The 19,526-nt window shown below is 33.1% G+C and overlaps 3 protein-coding genes across 3 annotated transcripts; 2 read left to right on the forward strand and 1 right to left on the reverse strand.

Annotated features, from left to right (window-relative positions):
- The first annotated feature begins 29 nt into the window (after positions 1-29).
- LOC128397247 (uncharacterized) lies at positions 30-1,890 on the forward strand. The gene is made up of 3 exons (XM_053357954.1): positions 30-249; positions 524-1,236; positions 1,306-1,890. The coding sequence occupies exons 1-3, from the start codon at positions 178-180 to the stop codon at positions 1,730-1,732; spliced, it is 1,212 nt and encodes a 403-aa protein (XP_053213929.1). The 5' UTR covers positions 30-177; the 3' UTR covers positions 1,733-1,890.
- On the reverse strand, positions 1,692-3,157 carry LOC128397258 (uncharacterized protein F37A4.2-like). The gene is made up of 3 exons (XM_053357968.1): positions 2,964-3,157; positions 2,777-2,855; positions 1,692-2,684 (listed from the first exon to the last, which is right to left on the reverse strand). The coding sequence occupies exons 1-3, from the start codon at positions 3,027-3,029 to the stop codon at positions 1,906-1,908; spliced, it is 924 nt and encodes a 307-aa protein (XP_053213943.1). The 5' UTR covers positions 3,030-3,157; the 3' UTR covers positions 1,692-1,905.
- Positions 3,158-5,358: 2,201 nt separating this feature from the next.
- On the forward strand, positions 5,359-6,337 carry LOC128397281 (zinc transporter SLC39A7-like). Its single transcript, XM_053357994.1, has 3 exons — positions 5,359-5,503; positions 5,619-5,732; positions 5,802-6,337. The coding sequence occupies exons 1-3, from the start codon at positions 5,489-5,491 to the stop codon at positions 5,943-5,945; spliced, it is 273 nt and encodes a 90-aa protein (XP_053213969.1). The 5' UTR covers positions 5,359-5,488; the 3' UTR covers positions 5,946-6,337.
- The last annotated feature ends 13,189 nt before the right edge of the window (positions 6,338-19,526 follow it).

Here is a 19,526-nt window from a genome sequence, read left to right on the forward strand (position 1 = left end):
AAATGTGACTAGAAAAAGAGACAATCATATGTTTAGATTTTTGTTTCTCTCAAGAAATGAATGTTAATCAATTCTTAATTGTTTCGTATTTAATTAATTCCAAATGATAAACCTATGAAATTGTGCTCAAAGTGTTAATTAAAAGGTGACTTTAATTGGTCAGTTAGAGGTTTAATCATGTCAATTGAAGATTCAGAGGAGAAGCAAAAAATTGTTGCTTCTTTGTGTGAAAAGTATTTACAAAAACTGGTAAGTAGATTTAATTTGTTTTTCTAATTGTTCCTAAGGTAGAAACAATTAATTAAATCATTTCCATAGATGTAGGCCTATGGGTATTAATTGCTACTTAATTGTTTGTGATTGTCTTTGATTGTGAAAAAAACAAAGATGAGGTTTTACTTTGATGTTTCAAAGTGAAAACATGAAGAGAGGAAGAGACAATTTAATATCAATCGATTTGTCTGTTGATTGTGTTTACAATTTACTAATTGTTCTATTTGTTATTTGTTAATTTTTTCTTTAGGTTAATAACTATAAGCAACATGGTGATATGAATGGAACCTCTGATTCAAATGATTCTTCAATCTATTCAGCTGAGATTCATTTGTGGAATCAATTGAAAAAATATATCGACACCCATGAGAATAATTTAGTTAATTGTATCCATGGATTTTATGTCTATATCTTACAAGCTTTATATTCCTTGACCAAGGGACCAGCAATGGATTTATATTTTGTCCGATGCCGAACCAATATTAGTGTTGACCTGAAAGAGGTCGACAAGTTGCTCCTTTACAATATCTACATGAGACTTGGTGATCTTAATCGGAGCTTGAAAAACCTCAAGGTTTCCAAATATTATTATTTACAAGCCTGTGAGATTGACCCTTGTCGGGGTCACGCTTACAATCAGTTATCTCTGGTCACTACTGCCCAAGTGTTCAATAGTTTATATTATTCAGTGAGAGCTTTAATGGCCACCGAAGATGCGATAAGTTCAGCCAAGAATAACATGGATTCTTTGGTTAATCGGTGTTCCCTCATGAATCCCAACATTGAACCTTTGTTCATTAATGAGGAATCTAAAATTGATTCCGATCGAGTTGATAATTGGCTTCATTTTATCGTTGTGACAATTTACTGTGATAAGGTGAAAATTGTTCTCACCCATGTGATTAAAGAAGTTGATAAACACTTGATTGTTGACTCACAGAAACCTATTGAAACAATCACAATGTAAGTGTCACAATTAAGAGTTCATGATTGAGATGATTAATTTTCTCTTCTTCTCTTTTTTTATTTTAGGCCTAAATCTGATCATAAATGGATTTTTTCCGCTTTCGATGTTACTATTGACATATTAACATCTCAAGTTTCCGATGATAAATTAAATTCATTTGAATTTGAGAAAGAAATGATTGAAATCAAAGGGAAACTATTAACTTTGATACGAGATAAAAATCTAACAATCAACAGTAGTAAAAAGGGATTAGCTTTGAAACATGATTATCTTTTATGTGGATTTGCTCCCTTAAAGGATAATCATAAGCAATTGGATTTTAATGTTGACCCACCAAGAGATCAGGAGAATGTGCAACAATTAATTTTAAGAATTTCGGGAAAATTAGACAAACTAATTAGCCTGATGGCGGAGAAAAATGCCAAAAACCGAGCCAAAAAATCAAGAAATATCGCTTTACAAAGTATCCTTGGTTCCAAGGGATCATCTTGATGTTTGGACCCAAAGGATTAATCAATTTAATCCATTCGATTCATTTCAACAATCGAGTGTCTATTTACAGGAGAGACAAAAAAAATATGTATCAATATTTTATGATGATTGATTTTCATATCAACTTTTTTTCCATTAACAATGATTTCTCATTCGAATATTGTTTCCAGTTTTTAGATCGGCATCGGCCCGATCATTTCATCGTCGCTACTTTCTTCAGCTCCTTCTTGAACTTGATCTTCACATTTCGATTCGTCTTGGTCAGTAGATTTTGTTGGCATTGGACCGATCGCTTCGGTGTCGCTTTCACTGTTATTTGGATCGACTAAATTATCACCTTGATTGTTAAAAGTATTTGGCTTTGATTTGATATTTGTTTCACTATCATTAACTTTTTCTGATTTTGATTCTTGACAGTTTTTATTAATCGGATGAGGCATCGGTCCAATAATCTCATCATTATCTGAATCAATTTCTTCTGGTTTCGATTGTGTTGCTTCAATTTTACTCGGAATCGGCGCATTTCCAACAGTTTCATCTTCCGATAAAATTTTTTCATCAAATTTCATTTCTTTTACACTTTTATCCTCATTCTCATCGATTGATACACTTTTCGTTGTCAACTTTGAATCGGCTTTTTCATCCTCACCAACAATCGATTCATTATCATCTTCTGTATCCTCATCGTCGGTAATTTCCTTTTCTTGATTACGTTTAAGTTTCTTCGATTTTCGTGCTTGTTTTATTTTCTCTTTTTTCCTCAATCTTTTCGCCCTTTTTTTAGCAGTTTTCTCTTCCACTTTTCTCTTCTTCTCTTCGACCGTCTCTTTAAACCTTCTATCCAATTCTTCTTGTTTAGCTTGTTCTTCGATGAATCTCTGTCTAGCATATTCTTTCCTTCTGAGATGCCGATAAACATGAAATTCTCCACTTCCAGCCCCAGCACTTGAACCTAAAAAGTAAACCAAAATAACAACTAATTGTTAACCAAAACCAAGAACAAAAAGATTCCAAATATACTCAATAGAGAAAAAAAACTCTTACCCATAATGTTTCTTATGAAATCTGGAGGCTCAGCAAACTTTGAATCCTTTGGTCTTTGAGGTATTTCAATAGGCTTATCCTAGAATATCGAACAATCAAAATTAACAAAAAAAAGTTCCAAAAATAAAAGAGAAAACAATTAGAAACCAAAGAATAGAAATAAAAAAATTCCAAAAATGAAACTTACAATATTCTGCATGAGCTTTTCTAGCTTAGCCTTTTGAACATCAGTGGCAGTGAAACTTTTACTCATAATTAACTGATTGACGAAGGAATTAACCTCAACTAATACCAAAACGAATAAAAAAAACAAATATCACAATTAAAGTAAAGTTAATTACAAAGAGAGACAATCAACTTAAATTGTCAAAAAATTTATTCTCACCAATGTAAACATGATTTTCTCATAGACAAAAACGCCATCTGTTACCATAGAAAAGCACTAATATGATTGGTCAGAATTTAAATTTTTTCCAATGGAGAATTTTTTTCTTCAACAATTAATTTTAATTGTAAACAAGTAATCACAATGGAAAAAAGGTTATTTGATTAATTTAACCAATTGGGTCAACTTTTAAATGAACTTGACATTGTGCACTAACCTAATTGCTTGATTAAACTAAGTCAAAAAAGTGGAGAAAAAGTTAATTAGCCAAAAAAAAAAATTAATAGTTAATATTAATTAACTTAATCGTCTAATTGGTTTACTGTTTAGCACTTTGATTTCAGATTAATGTGAATAATTAATTTCTCATGTTAATCAGAAATTGAAGAAATAAATCAAATCAAATCTTCATTGATTGTTACACTAATCATGAAAGCGTAACAAATGATTAGAGTTCGGGAAAATTGATTGTAAGTTTTGTAGCCAATTTAATTGTTAGATATTTAATTGTAATTAATGTTATTGTCACTATTTATTTATTTTTTGAAGGTTAATTAAATTTCATAAAGTGTATTGAGTTTTTTTTGTCAATCAGTCTTCATTTTGATTTGTTATTAACGATTAAACAAATTATCATCACAATTAGTAGGGCGCAATTAAATTAAATTTGACCTTAACAATTAACTTTGATTGAGAAAGAAACAAAAAATTGATCAAATTAAATGAAAACTGTTAATTGTAATTGTTTTTGTAGTTAATTGTACTTTTGTTTGATCAATTGAAAGATGATTTAACTTAATCACAGAGAAAATAAATTGTTTGTGTTGAACAATTAATTGATTGTGATTAAGTTTTTTTTCTCAACTTTTTTGCTTCAATTTCACTTTTAAGAAAAACTAACAATTTATAAATTGCCATTAATTGTAATGATTAAAGACTTAAAATAAATCCAATTGGCTTCAAGAGAATTAGGTTAATTAATGATAATCACAATTAAGTTCATTGAATTAACCATTAAGTTTATTGATTCAATTGATTTAAATTAAAACTTTTCTAAGCAAATTGATCAATAGATTTAAAAATAAAGTAACAATTAAAATTAATCAGTATCAATAATCAAGGTTAGCCCTTGAACTTAACTTTAATAATTAATAAATTGGTCGTTAATTAGCAGATAATTGTCAATACTAAACCAATGGCTGATTAAACAATTAAAACTTCACCAACACAATTAATTAATTGTCCAAGGTAAATAATACAAAACGACAAAACTTAAAAAGGTAAGTTAATTAGTTACGTTGATTTAGCTAACAATTATAATTAAACCCAAACAGTTAACCATTAATCAACTGAATAATTAAATCTGATTTTAATTGTATTCATGTTAAATTTAAATTGTTGACTTAATTTTGTGTCACCAAACCAAAATCAAAGATAAATAAACAACAATAAGCATATAACCAAATTAACTGATTGATCAAACATTTTGATTGTTGTGTTAATTACTCTTGGTGTTAGTGGCAAGTTAATCATCACCTTTAATTATTTACCATAATATAATTAACTGGTTGGGGTCACAATGTATTTCTTGGTGTCAGGTAATGATTTTGAGGTAGACCTGATACTAATTAGAGTAACTGATTAAATCACCAACAATTAAACTTAAAAACGAGTGATTAACTTTATCAACAACCAATTAGCAAACAACAAACTTGTATTACTCAACAATTACAATTTATGCTAATTTAAATCAATAAACAAGAACGATAAAAAAATTGTTCAACGATTTAATTGTGATTATAATCACTAATAATAATATTAGTTATGTTAATAATAACAATTAACTTTAATTAACAGGTAACTAAATGTAGATAATGAAAACTAATCAAACTTATAAACAATTTTTTTCCGCACCATTGGTTAAGCAATTGAGTTGATTTGTTTTTTTATTAGCTTATTACAATTAACAATTTAACTTTAGAAAGACAAATTTAACTGATTGTAATTGTGCTGTTGGAGTTTCTTGATTTATCATAATGTAATCAATAGATAAATTCACTGTTAGTTTAATTGTTAACATGATTACGAAAATACTTTGGACTTACAAGAAGGCGTCTTGATAGATTCGTAGGAGGTTCAAACGTTAGTGCGATCGAAGTTACGATTTCGTTGAAATTTTGGCCTCCGCCTTAAGTGTCGTTTTTTGTTTATAATCGAAGTGTTTAGATGGTTGAAAGTATCAGTTCGAGTTAACAGTCAACCAACAAACAACAATCAAATCAATTCTTTATTTGTGAATCAAAAACAATCAACAACTAATAATCAAAATGAAAGTTTTCGCTGTGAGTTGATTTAATCAATCAATCGATTTGGATAACAAACACTTTTGGATATTGTTATTATTTAAATGATCTAATGACACTTTTCTCTCTCTCTCTCTCTCTGTGATTCTGTTAGATTGTCGCTCTTTTCGTTATCCTCGCTGTTTCTGCCGCTATGGCTGACCCATGGAAGAAGGACAATCACTGGGGTGGTCATCATCAACATGGTAAAATCGGATACAAAGTTGATGTAAGCTCTTGTGATTAGTTAATCTTGCCAATGGTTCTAATTTTTTATATGTTATATTAAACATCTTAGGTCAAGCATGGTGGTTGGGGAAAACACGACAAGGGATGGACTGAACTTTACGATTCACGAGATAAGACCACTGGATGGAAATCACATGGTCACGATCACGGTCATGGTCATGGTCATCATGGTCATCATGGATGGAAACACTAAGAACCTCTTAACTCAATTGGATTAATACAAAGTTTAATTAACATTTGATCGGAATTATGATACTTCTATTGCCTCTATTTCACAACAACCCGAAAGATTAATAGATTTTCAGTTCAACTCTAATCAATCAAACAACAAACTTGAGGAATACTTCATATTTTCATGATATTTGTGTTTCACAACCAACAACAAACATGATTGATCAGTTGCTTAATTCATCATTCCATGTGTCTATTTAAACTTTTGATATTTATTATTGTGCATTTTCCATATTCAAAACATCATATTTATTGACCATCAAAAAGTAACATGCATTGTAAAAAATTCACTTTGAAAACATATTAATCTTTGGTTAATTGCGATTAAACTGTTAATAATTAATACAGAAAAAACTTTACAAATTTTGATATTATTTTTGCTCAAGACTGTCGATGAAAATAACAATATTGTCCAAGATCCAAGTTCTGATGCAGATGAAAATACATTATGAGTAGTTTGAAACTGAATTTAAATTCGGAATGGAAAATTGGACCACATTAATAATTACAGTAATCAATAAATTACTAATGAGAAAAGAATAATAAAATACCCGAATTGACAAATTAGAATAATTAACAAGACGATTGCACAACAATCAACTGATACAATATCGAATGTGGTAATGATGAGAAGAGGAGCAAAACTGATTCCAAAATGAAGATAAAGAGGGAACTGGTTCGATTTCGGCAAAAACTTATTCGATTGTTGTTCGATTCACAAGCAATTAAATCATCTCTTTATTCATATTACCTTTGACTATCAAACATACAATCGAAATGAATAATAAGGTATGAGTGGTCATGTTTGGCCGTAAATTTTTCAAATTAAAATTGCGACAAGAAGATCTGACCTGTGGCACCAAATCAGGTTCAGTCTAACGAAAATTTCATTACAAATGACCCGAATGACAAATTATCGAATCTTGATCACTTCCGAACTTTACCTTTCATGCTTTATCTGTGAAAATTCTGATTATCTTCATTGGAAACAATTTTCTTAGAAATTTCTTGTTGACTTGAGAAAAGAGTTAAATTTGTGCATTAGATGAAATCAGTGTTTAAAATTCATTTATTATCTTTGTTCAAACTATCGACAGAATTATGTTTGATATCATTCTAGATCAGATATTGAGTCACTTCTGATTAAGATGCTCTGCACAAAATCTAAGTACTTGATGAGAAAAATACTGAATTTTTCGTTCGATTTTATGTCAACCAGACTCAATCTGCTGAATAATATTATGGTTAATGATCTGAAATTTCCATGCAAATATTAATACATTAATGTACTGGGTGATTGAGTCGGACCCTTAGGACTTAAACCTTTGATAACTTTTTTATTTCTTAGATTTTTTTTGGATTTTATGTAAGTAGTAAGAAACCATACGCTTCTGGACCGGAAATGGGGGAGTTCTACTTCCGGAAGTAGAACTCCCCCATTTCCGGTCCAGAAGCGTATGGTTTCTTACTACTTACATCATTTGAAAGCTCGAAGCTGAAAATAGTTAATCAGGCATTATTGAAATTTTTCTTTTTTATTTATTGCAAAAAAATTCGAAATGATTCAAAAAACACAACTTTTTTCAGTAATTCTTTCATCTAACTAGAAGCTAGAATTGGAATGAGCAATGTCCTAATTTCTAAGCACAGGCCATTCATGAATTGGAGAATAGATTTTCTTTTAGACAACAAATATTGTTAACTGCAAAGCTAATTACTAAAATCCTTCTAATTATTATAATATTTACAAATATGACTGATCTAGCGAGAGGCGTGAAATATTATGATAGACTCGTGGGAGGTTCAATAAGTTAAGAAAGTTATGAATTCGTTGAAGTTTTGGCCTCCGCCTCAAGTGTCGTTTTTTGTTTATAATCGAAGTTTTTAGATTGAAGGGTAGAAATTCTGAAATCCTCAGTCTTTGTTTTCCAATCACTATCATGATATGGTGATGAAAATGAACAATTTAATTTTCTTAATTTTCTTATTTATTCAATTTAATTTTCTATTGTTAAAAATTGTTAATCCAACCCATTCAACTATAATTGTAAACCTTAATTGTTGTAACTTACCAATACGATTGATTAGTATCCCTAATCTAATTGATTGAATTAATTTACAACTATTATTGTCTTAATTATCCTTTGGTTGATTAACCAATTACAAATTTCTAATTAATCAATTACAATATCTAAAGATATATAGAGAAAAATCTATATTGTTAAATTGTTACAATTAACAATTAACTAATTCTTAGAATTGTAAAAACCACAAAATCTCTTAAGCTTAAAGTGATCAAATTTGTGTCACAAAAGTAAGAGACCCGTTTTCTTCTTTCTATCCCTCTTTCTTTTTATCTTTCTTTTGTTTTTTACTTCTTAGCCTTAACAAGCCTACAAGCTTATGAAAAGGTTAACTTTATCTTTATCTTTTTCTTTTTCATCTTCATCATCTTAACCATAAGGTTAACAATTGTTACTTTTACCTCTTAGTAAATTGTAACCAAGATCTTTGTCTCCTTATCAAAAGATGATTTAGAATTAATTTGTGTTTCCCCCATTTTAATTTTCTTTAATTGTAACCCCCCAAGATTAGTTCCTTAGGAACAATCTTCCATATTCATCTTTAGTAATTGTCTTACCCTTGAAGTATTAACTTTACTTTGTGTTAAAATTCAATTGCTCTTAATTAAAAACTTTCATGTTAATTGTTTAACTCCATCTAATTCAATATCATTTCAGTGATTAGTAGACTCAAGTGCAGATTTAGATTAATCATCGGTCCTGAAAGAATCTGAAATTCAGTTATTTGTGGAACTGAGAATCTTCTAATTCTAAGTCTAGTGACTTTTCCGAGTATTGAAACTCAACCTCATCTTTATTAAGATAATCAAATCCATCTAATCCCTCAAATCTAAAACTCTACCCCACAAATTGGCGACCCAGGCAGGATCGTTGATTGAAATCCCCTAGTTTGTGCTTGTGTTTTATTTCCTCAGTGAAACTCTATTGAATTATCCACCTAACAATTAACAATGCCTCCTAAAAAATCAAGAGTCGCTGCTACTCTTCGTGTTGCTGCTGCTCGTGCTGCTAAAGCTGCTAAGGCATCTAAACGCCTTCTTCAACCTCCATCTCAACCTGATGATGATGAACTCATCTCAGAGGACGAAACAATAGTCCATCGTTCACCTCCATCTCTTACCACTCCAATTAATCCTCGTCCCCCTACTCGTGTTTCCACCATAATTGAAGCACAAAAATCCCTCAAGGATATTTCTTTTCCTGAGACTCTTTCCCTCTTTGATCTGTGGAATGTTCAAGCTCCACTTCGTTCCTTAGCGAACAAAAAGCTAATTGAAATAGCTACCACCAATCTTCTTCTTCTTGGTGAATCTCTCTCTCCTGATGAAGTTCTTAACATCGCCGTTACCGAACTTAAATCTCAACAATTACCAAATTGGCTCAATGAATTTCGTTCCCAAAAAATTTCGGAAGCCGAAATTCAAATTTTTATTAAAAACATTGGCAGAGAAAATGAAACTATTTTCTCAATCACTCATTCTGAGCTTTACGCTCTTCCTCTTCCTCTTGGTGTCTTAAATAAAATTAAGATCATTTTAAATGAAAATGGTGCTAACATCATCACACCTTCAACTCCATCCATCTCATCATCTCTCCACTCAGGTGAAAATTTAACCACCTCAACTTTTCTTGAGTTAATGAAACAACTCAAAACGGACCCTCATGTCCCTGAATTCCGATCTGGAGAAGATCAATATTCCTGGTTGGTTAAGACTAAAGATCGACTCGCCAAGGAAAATGTCGACGATGATACTCGACTTCGACTTCTACAAAGTCAATGGCTCATGAGATCAAGACAAGTGCTAATGGTCTTGAAAATATAACTGATTACAACAGTTATGTTGATGCTCTATTTGAAAATCTTAAGACTCCCGAAAGTCAATATTCAGCTGATTTTGAATTGAGAAACTGTCGTTTTAATCCTGAATATCATCCTGAAAAATTCTTTTCAGATATGAAAAGATTGGTCAACAAAGCGTATGGCCCAACCAATGAAACTCTTTTCAACTCATTGCTTCTCCAACATATCCCACGATACATCCGTGACGATATTTATACCTTAGGTATTAATGATGATAGAACCCGAATCTACAACCATCTAACCCGCATCCACTTTGATCATAAAAACAATCAAGGTAAAAATAAACCTAAAATTCCTTCAAATTCAAAGAATACCCAGAATGAAAAACCCTACGAAAAATCCTCAGTCCAGAAAATGCTGAAAAACAATTCAAGTTCCAATCCCTATTATAAAAGGAAGAATGAAAATCCCTCTGCACCTACGAATGCTAAATTTTGCAATTATTGTAAAGCCGATGATCACACCATTGATCAATGTTCCAAGTTAGCTTACCGTAAAGCCCAAGAAGCCGCTGGAATTAAACCCGCTTACCAACCCAAAAATCAAGGATTCAGAAATCCTCAACAAAATGCTTCTTCCGCTAATGTTGTAAGTGTTGTTAACCCAGAAAACTTTTCTCATCAAGTTAACCTCACAACCAACCCAACCCAAGCTTTTATTCAAGCTCCTCAGATTGTATCCCCTCCAATTCAAAATGAGATTAGACCTCCTTCCCCTCCTGAACCAATGCAAAATGGTATCAGAAACAATGCTGTTGGTTTTGCTATATCTAAAGATATAAAGCAAATTTCTCAATTGGGTAACGAGTCTATTGCTCACATGCCCCAGGTCAACCTCAATCTTTGCTTACCTGACAAGGCCCGAGTCAAGGAAGGTAAGGTATTAGTAGATACCGGTGCGTCTGCATGCGTTATCGATGCTGCTCTTGCCAAACAACTTCAAGCTCATGTCATTAAGGTAAATCGAAGTTTGAAAGGAATCGCGTCGAATGTGTTTGTTGATTCCCAAGGATTTGCTTATGCATTTTTAAAACATTATGGCATGGAAGAATCTCGAATTCTCAAATTCCGAATTTGTGAAAAATTCGATCCCGTTTTTCTCTTAGGAAATGCTTTCGCTCATATTTTCTTCATGAAAATTATTTCTAATGGAAGCGAGTATGACCTAACTGTTAGAGAATATCCCGACTCTCCTGAATTGTCTGAGCCTGATTTTTATTTCCGCTTCTGTACTCCCGAAGAAACTGAATATATTCTCGATATTTCGATTAAAGTTAGTGGAAACGCTAATTCAGATTATATCTTGGATTCTAATCCAGTCTCATCTCATTCCAAGCTTCCTCAAAATCTTCAATCCATCTCCCCACCTAAAGGTGCAACTTTCAAAAACTTTCCTCAAAACTCTTTAATCGCTCGCTGTGAGTTAGCAAGTGAGAATGAAATTAATGAACTAAAAGTTCAACCCTTTCTTGAGAAGATAAAATCAAGAATAAATCCAAACCTCACTCCATCTCAACAAGAACAATTGTTAGAACTTTTCGATGAATACAATGATGTATTCTCTAAACATAAAAATGATTTAGGATTCGTTCCCTCATCAATCTGTCAAGTGAAAATAGATCTTGAAGATCAAATCATTCCTTATCAAAAACCCTACAATTGTAATATCCATCGTCGTGGTGTTTTCCGAGATATCATCAATGAGATGATACAACATGACTTAATAGAGCCTTCTGATGCTCTTGGTGGTGCTCCTTCATTATTGGTTCCCCGCTCTGACGGTACATACCGAATGGTCACTGATTACCGACTCCTCAATCGTCTTACAAAAATCCCAAGACATCCTATGCCTCGAATCGACGACTGTCTCGAAGTTGTTCGTGGAGGTCAATTCTTCAATCTTTTCGATCTGGCCCAAGGATATCACCAGATTGAATTACCTCCTTCTGAAAGGGAAAAAACTGCATTCGTCACTCCAGACGGTAAGTACCAATATAAGCGACTTCCCATGGGACTTGCTGGTGCTCCTTTCATTTTTCAGCGCTTTATGAATAAAGTGCTCGAAGGTCTACAATACGTCCATTGTATTGGATATTTTGACGATATCCCTATTGTTGGAAAAACTTTTCATGATCTCATCTCTAATACAAAACTTGTGATGGATCGCCTCCGACAATATAATCTAAAGATTAAACCCGAAAAATGTCATTTGGGACAAACTGAAATTCTACTCTTAGGACATCTCGTCTCTGGCGACGGAATTCGTCCTGACCCAAAAAAGGTCCAAGCTCTCATCAATCTTCGCTACCCTCGAACGGTACGTGAACTTCAATCCCTCTTAGGATGTTACAACTACTTCAGTAGATACATCAAAAATTACTCAACAATCGCTGCCCCATTGTACCGATTGATTTCCAAGGAAAGAAAATTTAAAATCCTCCCAGCTGATAAAGAAGCTCTTGATTCTCTGAAATCATCTCTCATCAATACTACAATGTTAGTACATTTCAATCCCAATCTCCGCCGAAAAATTTCTGTTGATGCATCTGATGTTGCAGTTGGTGGAATACTCTTACAAGAGGACGATAAATCCGAAAATTTCGACCCTGAAACTCCCATCGAAAATGTAAGAGATTGGTTACCCATTTCATTCTTTTCCCAAAAACTCTTAAAACATCAATTACACTATAGTGTATCAGAAAAAGAATTATTAGCAATTCTTGTTGGAGTGTATAAATACAATCACTTCCTCGATGGTGAACATTTTCTCATCGAAACTGACCATCATGCCCTGTGTCAGTTAACAAAAATTAACTTTAAAAACTCCCGTCTTCAACGCTGGTCAATAATGTTGTCAGCTTATAACTTTAAGGTTATTTATAAAAAAGGTTCAACTCATCCTCCTGATTGTTTTTCAAGATATCAGTCAGAATGGGATCATCGAAAGACAATCGATCCCGAAGAGGAATTTCTAGACAAAATTTTCCTCAATGAATATGTCGAAGATCCGACTTTTCATCACTCTTATGATATTGGCCTTAATCTGGTTAATTTATCATTTGAATCTCCTCTCTTCAGTTACGATCATCTAAAAAATCCTCCTCTCATCTTATATTCCATCTCATCGGAAATTGCACATCTTCATCCTCAATCAAAATCTAATCCTCAAGAATTTTCTCAATGGAAAGAAAAAATTCGAAGTGCACAAGAAAACAATCCCGAAATTCAAGAAATAATTTCTCAGTTAACTAATCCTGATTCTATTGCTTCAAAGCGATATGTTTTAAAAGATAATCTTTTATACAGAAAAGATTCAAGAACCCCCTTTGGAACCCGATTGGTAATCGATCCAAAAATCTTATTAGAGATCTTTGAGCTCGAACATATGTCGACTCTTGGTGGACATTTTGCCACAGAAAAAACTTATCTCAACATTGCCCGAAGATTTTGGTGCAAATATCTTTACGAAGAAGTAAAAAGATTATGTGATTCATGCATAACTTGCAATTTAGCTAAACCCACTAACATTATCTATGTTGACCCCTCTGCTAAACCCATTCCTACAGAAATATTCCAGAGATTTGAACTCGATGTTCAAGGTCCAATTACGATTGGAAATTCGAAAAAATATATATTAGTGTTAGTCGATGTTCTAACCAGATTCGTTTACGCGAAAATGACTTTGAATCAAACTGCTACCACAGTAATTAACTTCCTCTCTCCCTTCTTTCATCTATTTGGATTTCCAACCCATATCCAAACAGATAGAGGAACAAATTTTCTCTCTGATGAATTTTCAAAATTCCTAAATAAACATGGAATAATTCATGATGTCAGTACTGCGTACCACCCACAGTCTCAAGGTATCGTAGAAAGATGTAATAGAACAATAGCCGAACGCCTACGAACGTATGTATGTACCAAAGGTACAAAGAATCTAATTCCCGCTCTTCAAGCATCTCTATATGCTATCAATTCCTCCGTTCATAAAATAACAAGATTCAGCCCATACTTTTTAGTATTTGGTCGCGAGCCAAATAAGCCTTTGGATAATTATTTGTCCATTAACCACAATTCCCCAGTGAATGTAGTCGAAGCGAGAAAACTTGCTTACGCTAGGCTTAAGTCCCAACAACTCTACCAGATTAACCGAACTAAATCCCTTCATCCGTCATCTCCATACCACATTGGTGATTTCATCTTAGTGAAAAACGAGTTAATTGACTCTTCCGTTTCCAAGAAACTTAGAAATCGATATCATGGTCCATATCTAGTTTGTGGCCTTAAAAAAGGTGCATTACTATTACTAGATACTCTTAACTTTAATCTATTTACTTGTAACGTTTCCAATACTAAAAAATATACAGGAAAATTAGGTCCCTCGATGATATCCCTCAGAGATAATTTCTTTAATCCGGACTCTTACTTAGAACCCGAAGATTTCAATTCCCCTGAAATTGAATCCCTTGCTAATGAACAACTCGAATCACTCAGTGATATTGAGAATGTTCATATTGATGAAAATTTAAATTCTAATGATGAAGATATCAACCCAATTAACCCAACTAATGATCAAAATCTAAATGATTTTCTTCAAGATTTTCCTCAATCTCAATCACTTGACAATTCAAATTTAAATTGTCAACAATTAACCCAAAATCATTCTGATGATAACCAACAACTCAACAATCTAAAACCGAAAAGAAAATATCGAACTTCAGATCAACAAATAATTGATCAAAAACAGTTGATTGTCAACAATCAAGAAAAAATCTTAACTCGTCAACAATTAAAAGCCAAAAAAGTCTTCATATTGTTAACATTTACATTGTTAGATGTTGATAATGAAAATTTTTCTCTAATTAAATTTAATCCCATTGATTGTTATAATTATAATAATTATAATTCAAAATCTCTGTTAAGAATTAACTTAAATCACTATAGTGATATTGTTAATTCTAATTTCGAACAAGCTAAATTAACAAATGTTAATTTCGAATTTAATTTAAAATCGAATTTTAATTTTTCCATATTTGGACAATATGTTAATTACCTTCTCTTATCTGAGTTTCACTTTCCCACAGTTGACGGCGTTAGTAACACTTGTGGTTTACTCCCACTTCTTCCTTTGTCTTACTTCAGTTAACCCTTTGGTCAACCAGAAGTAACTTGATTACATTAGTTTTCATTTTTTGTCCTTTTCTCAACCTTGACAATTTCTTCATCTCAATCAAATCTAAAGATTTACTTCATCAAATTTTCCTTATTGTTGAAAATTTTCTAATTGTTACAATTTAATTAATTGCTACAATAATCAATTAGTCATTGTTAGCTTTTACAATCTTAAGTGTTTTCCTCTCCTCATCATCAGTTCGTACTTAAGTACCTCCGGTACATTAAAAAGTGCTTTTATTAACTTTCCTCGCCTTAATCATCTTCCACCTAATCACTCATCTCCTCGCTTAAAAAAGCTAAATTGTCCACTCTTCGAGATGGATAAAAACAGTGAACCATCGCCCACACCTTTCAGTGTCTCATCTCCATCAACCTCGACTCATCAACGTGCTCAAGTGCATCTCCTTCGTTCCTTGTGTGCTACTGTCGATGATGATTCTGATTGTTACTCAGAAATAGACTATACCCCAGATCTCAACAATAAAGGAAAAACCCCAATTGACAAATTCCCGTGTTTTACCATTGACCCTGAACCAGAAAATTCACTCAGTGTTTTGAAAAGTGTAAAGTTTTCATCTCCTCTCATTCATCCCCGGCCATTGAAACGGACAATTTCAATCGAATCTTTAGATTCCTCCAATTCATCTTCATCGAAACAACCACCGAAGAAAATTACACTTCGATCACCCATGGAGGAAGACAAAGGTAAGGTTGTGTCTCGTCCATCCAAAACTTGGTTCATGCCTTCCCTTAGTTATCCTGAAAGGTATCCCAAACCCAATGAATGGCCTCAAACCCGTTTTACCGAAGTACCCGCTCCTTTACCTCTTGAACTCCCTGCTCATGTTTCCCTTGAAAAATATCATGAAGTTAGGAAAATCGTTCTAATGAAAAATCAGAACTTTAAAAATATCAGAATTAAATTTGAGAAGATGATCCGAGAAAAACTTTTTCTCAATCTTTATCAAGATGCTCTGATCTATTCCATCCCTCTTCCTAAAATACCTAAAGGTATTTCCAAGCCCTCAGTCTTCCATGAACAGTTAGACAATTTCATTAATAAAATTCGCTGTTTCTTCTGCGAGCAAATCGCTCTGACCCCAGTTGAATGCGATTTTTGTAAGCATTGGTATTGTACCAAATGTATCATCTTCATCCAAAATTTAATCTCATTATTAAAATTATCACCTCCATCAAAACCAACTAAATTCATATGCTTAACCCCATCATGTCTTCAAACCTTTGCATCGATAGATGATTATCCCACCTACAGCTCAGTCTCTTATTCAAGTACTTACGTTAGCTATCGATCATGCAAATTCACATGTCGGTATACCCTTTGCTCAAAAAATCTCAGTCCGAATCTACTCTCTACTCACGAAAATGTTTGTCGTTTAGGACTTTTCAGAGAAGAAGTTGATCTTAATTCAATTCCTATCTTTCATCATGGTTCCTCAGTTAAAGAACTTGAAGAACTTAATCCAAAAAGATTAATTAGTTTCATCCCACCTCACGTAAAATTAGCTCCTCGTCCTCAAATCACTTACTCTTCTCATGAGTTTGATTTTGAACAAAAGTTCGAACTCTACGCTTGCCTTCTCGTAAATAAAGAAGACAACCCTGAAGATCCTCTCCTCTCCGATACTCAAATCCGATCTCATGCTAACCTCAGATTAGGATTTTGGACTACTTTCCATAAGTCCCGAGACCCCACTCTTCCTCTTTCTGAAGAAGAAGAATTTGTTCAGCAAATAGGCTTCCCATCAATTCATCCTCCCGCTCCTTCTGCCTCTCGACCCAGAACTACTTCCTGGCCTGTCTTAGGAAAAAATCCTGTCCCTCATTATCTGATAAATGATTCAGAAGAATGGCTGAACTTAAGTAACGGAAGGATGAACAACAACCTACCTCGTTCTCCTATTCCCGTTTCCCCGGATTCTGGTGAACCAGTTAATCCCTACACCGCCATCAACCCACTTCTTAGACTCAGTCAAGAAGAACAAAATGAAATTAAAGAAAAAATTTCCCAATGGTTTCCTCACTCACTCCGAGAATTGGTAACCCTCAACAACTTTCCCACTGCCACTAATCCACAAAGACTCGAATATAGAGCAAACAGAAAAAATAAAGCCACCATCATCTTTAATCATCTCGTTTCATCACAAGTCGAAGAACTTTCAACTCGACAACAAGAACTTTTAAAATCAAATATTGATGAACATCCCGATCCCTCGAATGTATATTCGATAAATGCGGCCTACGTTCGAATTGAACGATTTAATTCAGAAGGAATTAGAAAAATTATCCCTCACCCCGTTTGGATCGTTATTATTGATGGAAATTGCAAGATTGTCTATGAGACTCTTGTTCATTATAAAGACATTGATTACATGGATTCCCACTTTCATGGACTGAAGAAAGAAAATCTTAAATTCGCAAAACATTTGGCCTCAGTCCGAGATCAAGTTTTATGTTATTTGGCCTGTGCGAAACAAATTGTCGGTGCTGGACTAATTACCTTATTAAAAAGTCTACAATTAACCCCACCAGAAATCGACATTCTAAGACCTAAACTTCGAGATGTAACAATCTATTTTTCACCCTATCGAAGTTCACCTGCCTCTCTCTCCCTTATCGCTTTCATTCTCCTCTCAGGCTATACCATCCGTGGTCATTCTCATTCTCCTGCCGTCGAAGCTCTCACTTCTATGAGACTCTACATGTTCTTTTGGACGGAAATCGAAGAGAAAGTCAAATCCACTGGTCATGGAATTCACAATGAAACGATGAACGTTTACCTGAGAAACAACAAAGTTTCTTATCTCCATCGGAAATTCAGTGAATTGGTAGAAGCCAAGAAAGCGAAATGGCCTCTCGATTGGTCATATTACCAAAGACATGAATCCGTCCCTGAATACAATTCATACAATTGTGTTTCTCCAACCTCATCCCTCTCATCATCAACTTCATCATCCATCTCCACCATAATCTCATCATCACAAAATCAACAATCAAATGAAGCCCCGAAGATTCCATCTCCAAGGAAATCTCAAGTCACATCACCTAAGCCTCTCCCTGTATTCCAAATCCCGACTTCAGTTTTAAGAAGAAACAATATTCCTACAGAATATGAAATTGATGGTCAAAGGATTCCCCTCTCATCTTCATCTCAACTTCATGCTCATTATAAAAATGTAGCAACATCACCAATTTCATCAATCTCCTCATCAACTCCATCACCAAATCTCCCAAAGAATAGCTTACCAAGCGCTGCTTCAGTTATTCTAGAGAATATGCCAGACCCACCATCATCCTTTGAATCCCAAGGAAAACCCGAAAATTCAACCCCAATTCCATCCTCATCATCACCAATCACTTATAATCGAATTGGAAATCAAATCCTGAAGAAGTATCTTTGTCAAAGTGCTAGGGACTGAAGGGTAGAAATTCTGAAATCCTCAGTCTTTGTTTTCCAATCACTATCATGATATGGTGATGAAAATGAACAATTTAATTTTCTTAATTTTCTTATTTATTCAATTTAATTTTCTATTGTTAAAAATTGTTAATCCAACCCATTCAACTATAATTGTAAACCTTAATTGTTGTAACTTACCAATACGATTGATTAGTATCCCTAATCTAATTGATTGAATTAATTTACAACTATTATTGTCTTAATTATCCTTTGGTTGATTAACCAATTACAAATTTCTAATTAATCAATTACAATATCTAAAGATATATAGAGAAAAATCTATATTGTTAAATTGTTACAATTAACAATTAACTAATTCTTAGAATTGTAAAAACCACAAAATCTCTTAAGCTTAAAGTGATCAAATTTGTGTCACAAAAGTAAGAGACCCGTTTTCTTCTTTCTATCCCTCTTTCTTTTATCTTTCTTTTGTTTTTACTTTTAGCCCAAGCCTACAAGCTTATGAAAAGGTTAACTTTATCTTTATCTTTTTCTTTTTCATCTTCATCATCTTAACCATAAGGTTAACAATTGTTACTTTTACCTCTTAGTAAATTGTAACCAAGATCTTTGTCTCCTTATCAAAAGATGATTTAGAATTAATTTGTGTTTACCCCATTTTAATTTTCTTTAATTGTAACCCCCCAAGATTAGTTCCTTAGGAACAATCTTCCATATTCATCTTTAGTAATTGTCTTACCCTTGAAGTATTAACTTTACTTTGTGTTAAAATTCAATTGCTCTTAATTAAAAACTTTCATGTTAATTGTTTAACTCCATCTAATTCAATATCATTTCAGTGATTAGTAGACTCAAGTGCAGATTTAGATTAATCATCGGTCCTGAAAGAATCTGAAATTCAGTTATTTGTGGAACTGAGAATCTTCTAATTCTAAGTCTAGTGACTTTTCCGAGTATTGAAACTCAACCTCATCTTTATTAAGAT

The sequence above is a fragment of the Panonychus citri genome, unplaced genomic scaffold (genome assembly GCF_014898815.1).
Source record: "Panonychus citri isolate SS breed McGregor unplaced genomic scaffold, ASM1489881v1 Contig00028, whole genome shotgun sequence".
Taxonomy (NCBI): Eukaryota; Metazoa; Arthropoda; class Arachnida; order Trombidiformes; family Tetranychidae; genus Panonychus; species Panonychus citri.

Excerpts from the sequence above, each read along its gene's own strand:
- LOC128397247 (XM_053357954.1), top strand. The coding sequence starts at position 178 with ATGTCAATTGAAGATTCAGAGGAGAAGCAAAAAATTGTTGCTTCTTTG. Across the intron at positions 250-523 it reads AAAAGTATTTACAAAAACTG|GTTAATAACTATAAGCAACA; the intron begins GTAAGTAGATTT and ends TTTTTTCTTTAG. Across the intron at positions 1,237-1,305 it reads CCTATTGAAACAATCACAAT|GCCTAAATCTGATCATAAAT; the intron begins GTAAGTGTCACA and ends TTTTTATTTTAG.
- LOC128397281 (XM_053357994.1), top strand. Across the intron at positions 5,733-5,801 it reads AAATCGGATACAAAGTTGAT|GTCAAGCATGGTGGTTGGGG; the intron begins GTAAGCTCTTGT and ends TAAACATCTTAG.
- LOC128397258 (XM_053357968.1), bottom strand. The coding sequence starts at position 3,029 with ATGAGTAAAAGTTTCACTGCCACTGATGTTCAAAAGGCTAAGCTAGAA. Across the intron at positions 2,856-2,963 it reads AAAAGCTCATGCAGAATATT|GATAAGCCTATTGAAATACC; the intron begins GTAAGTTTCATT and ends TCGATATTCTAG. Across the intron at positions 2,685-2,776 it reads TTTCATAAGAAACATTATGG|GTTCAAGTGCTGGGGCTGGA; the intron begins GTAAGAGTTTTT and ends TTTACTTTTTAG.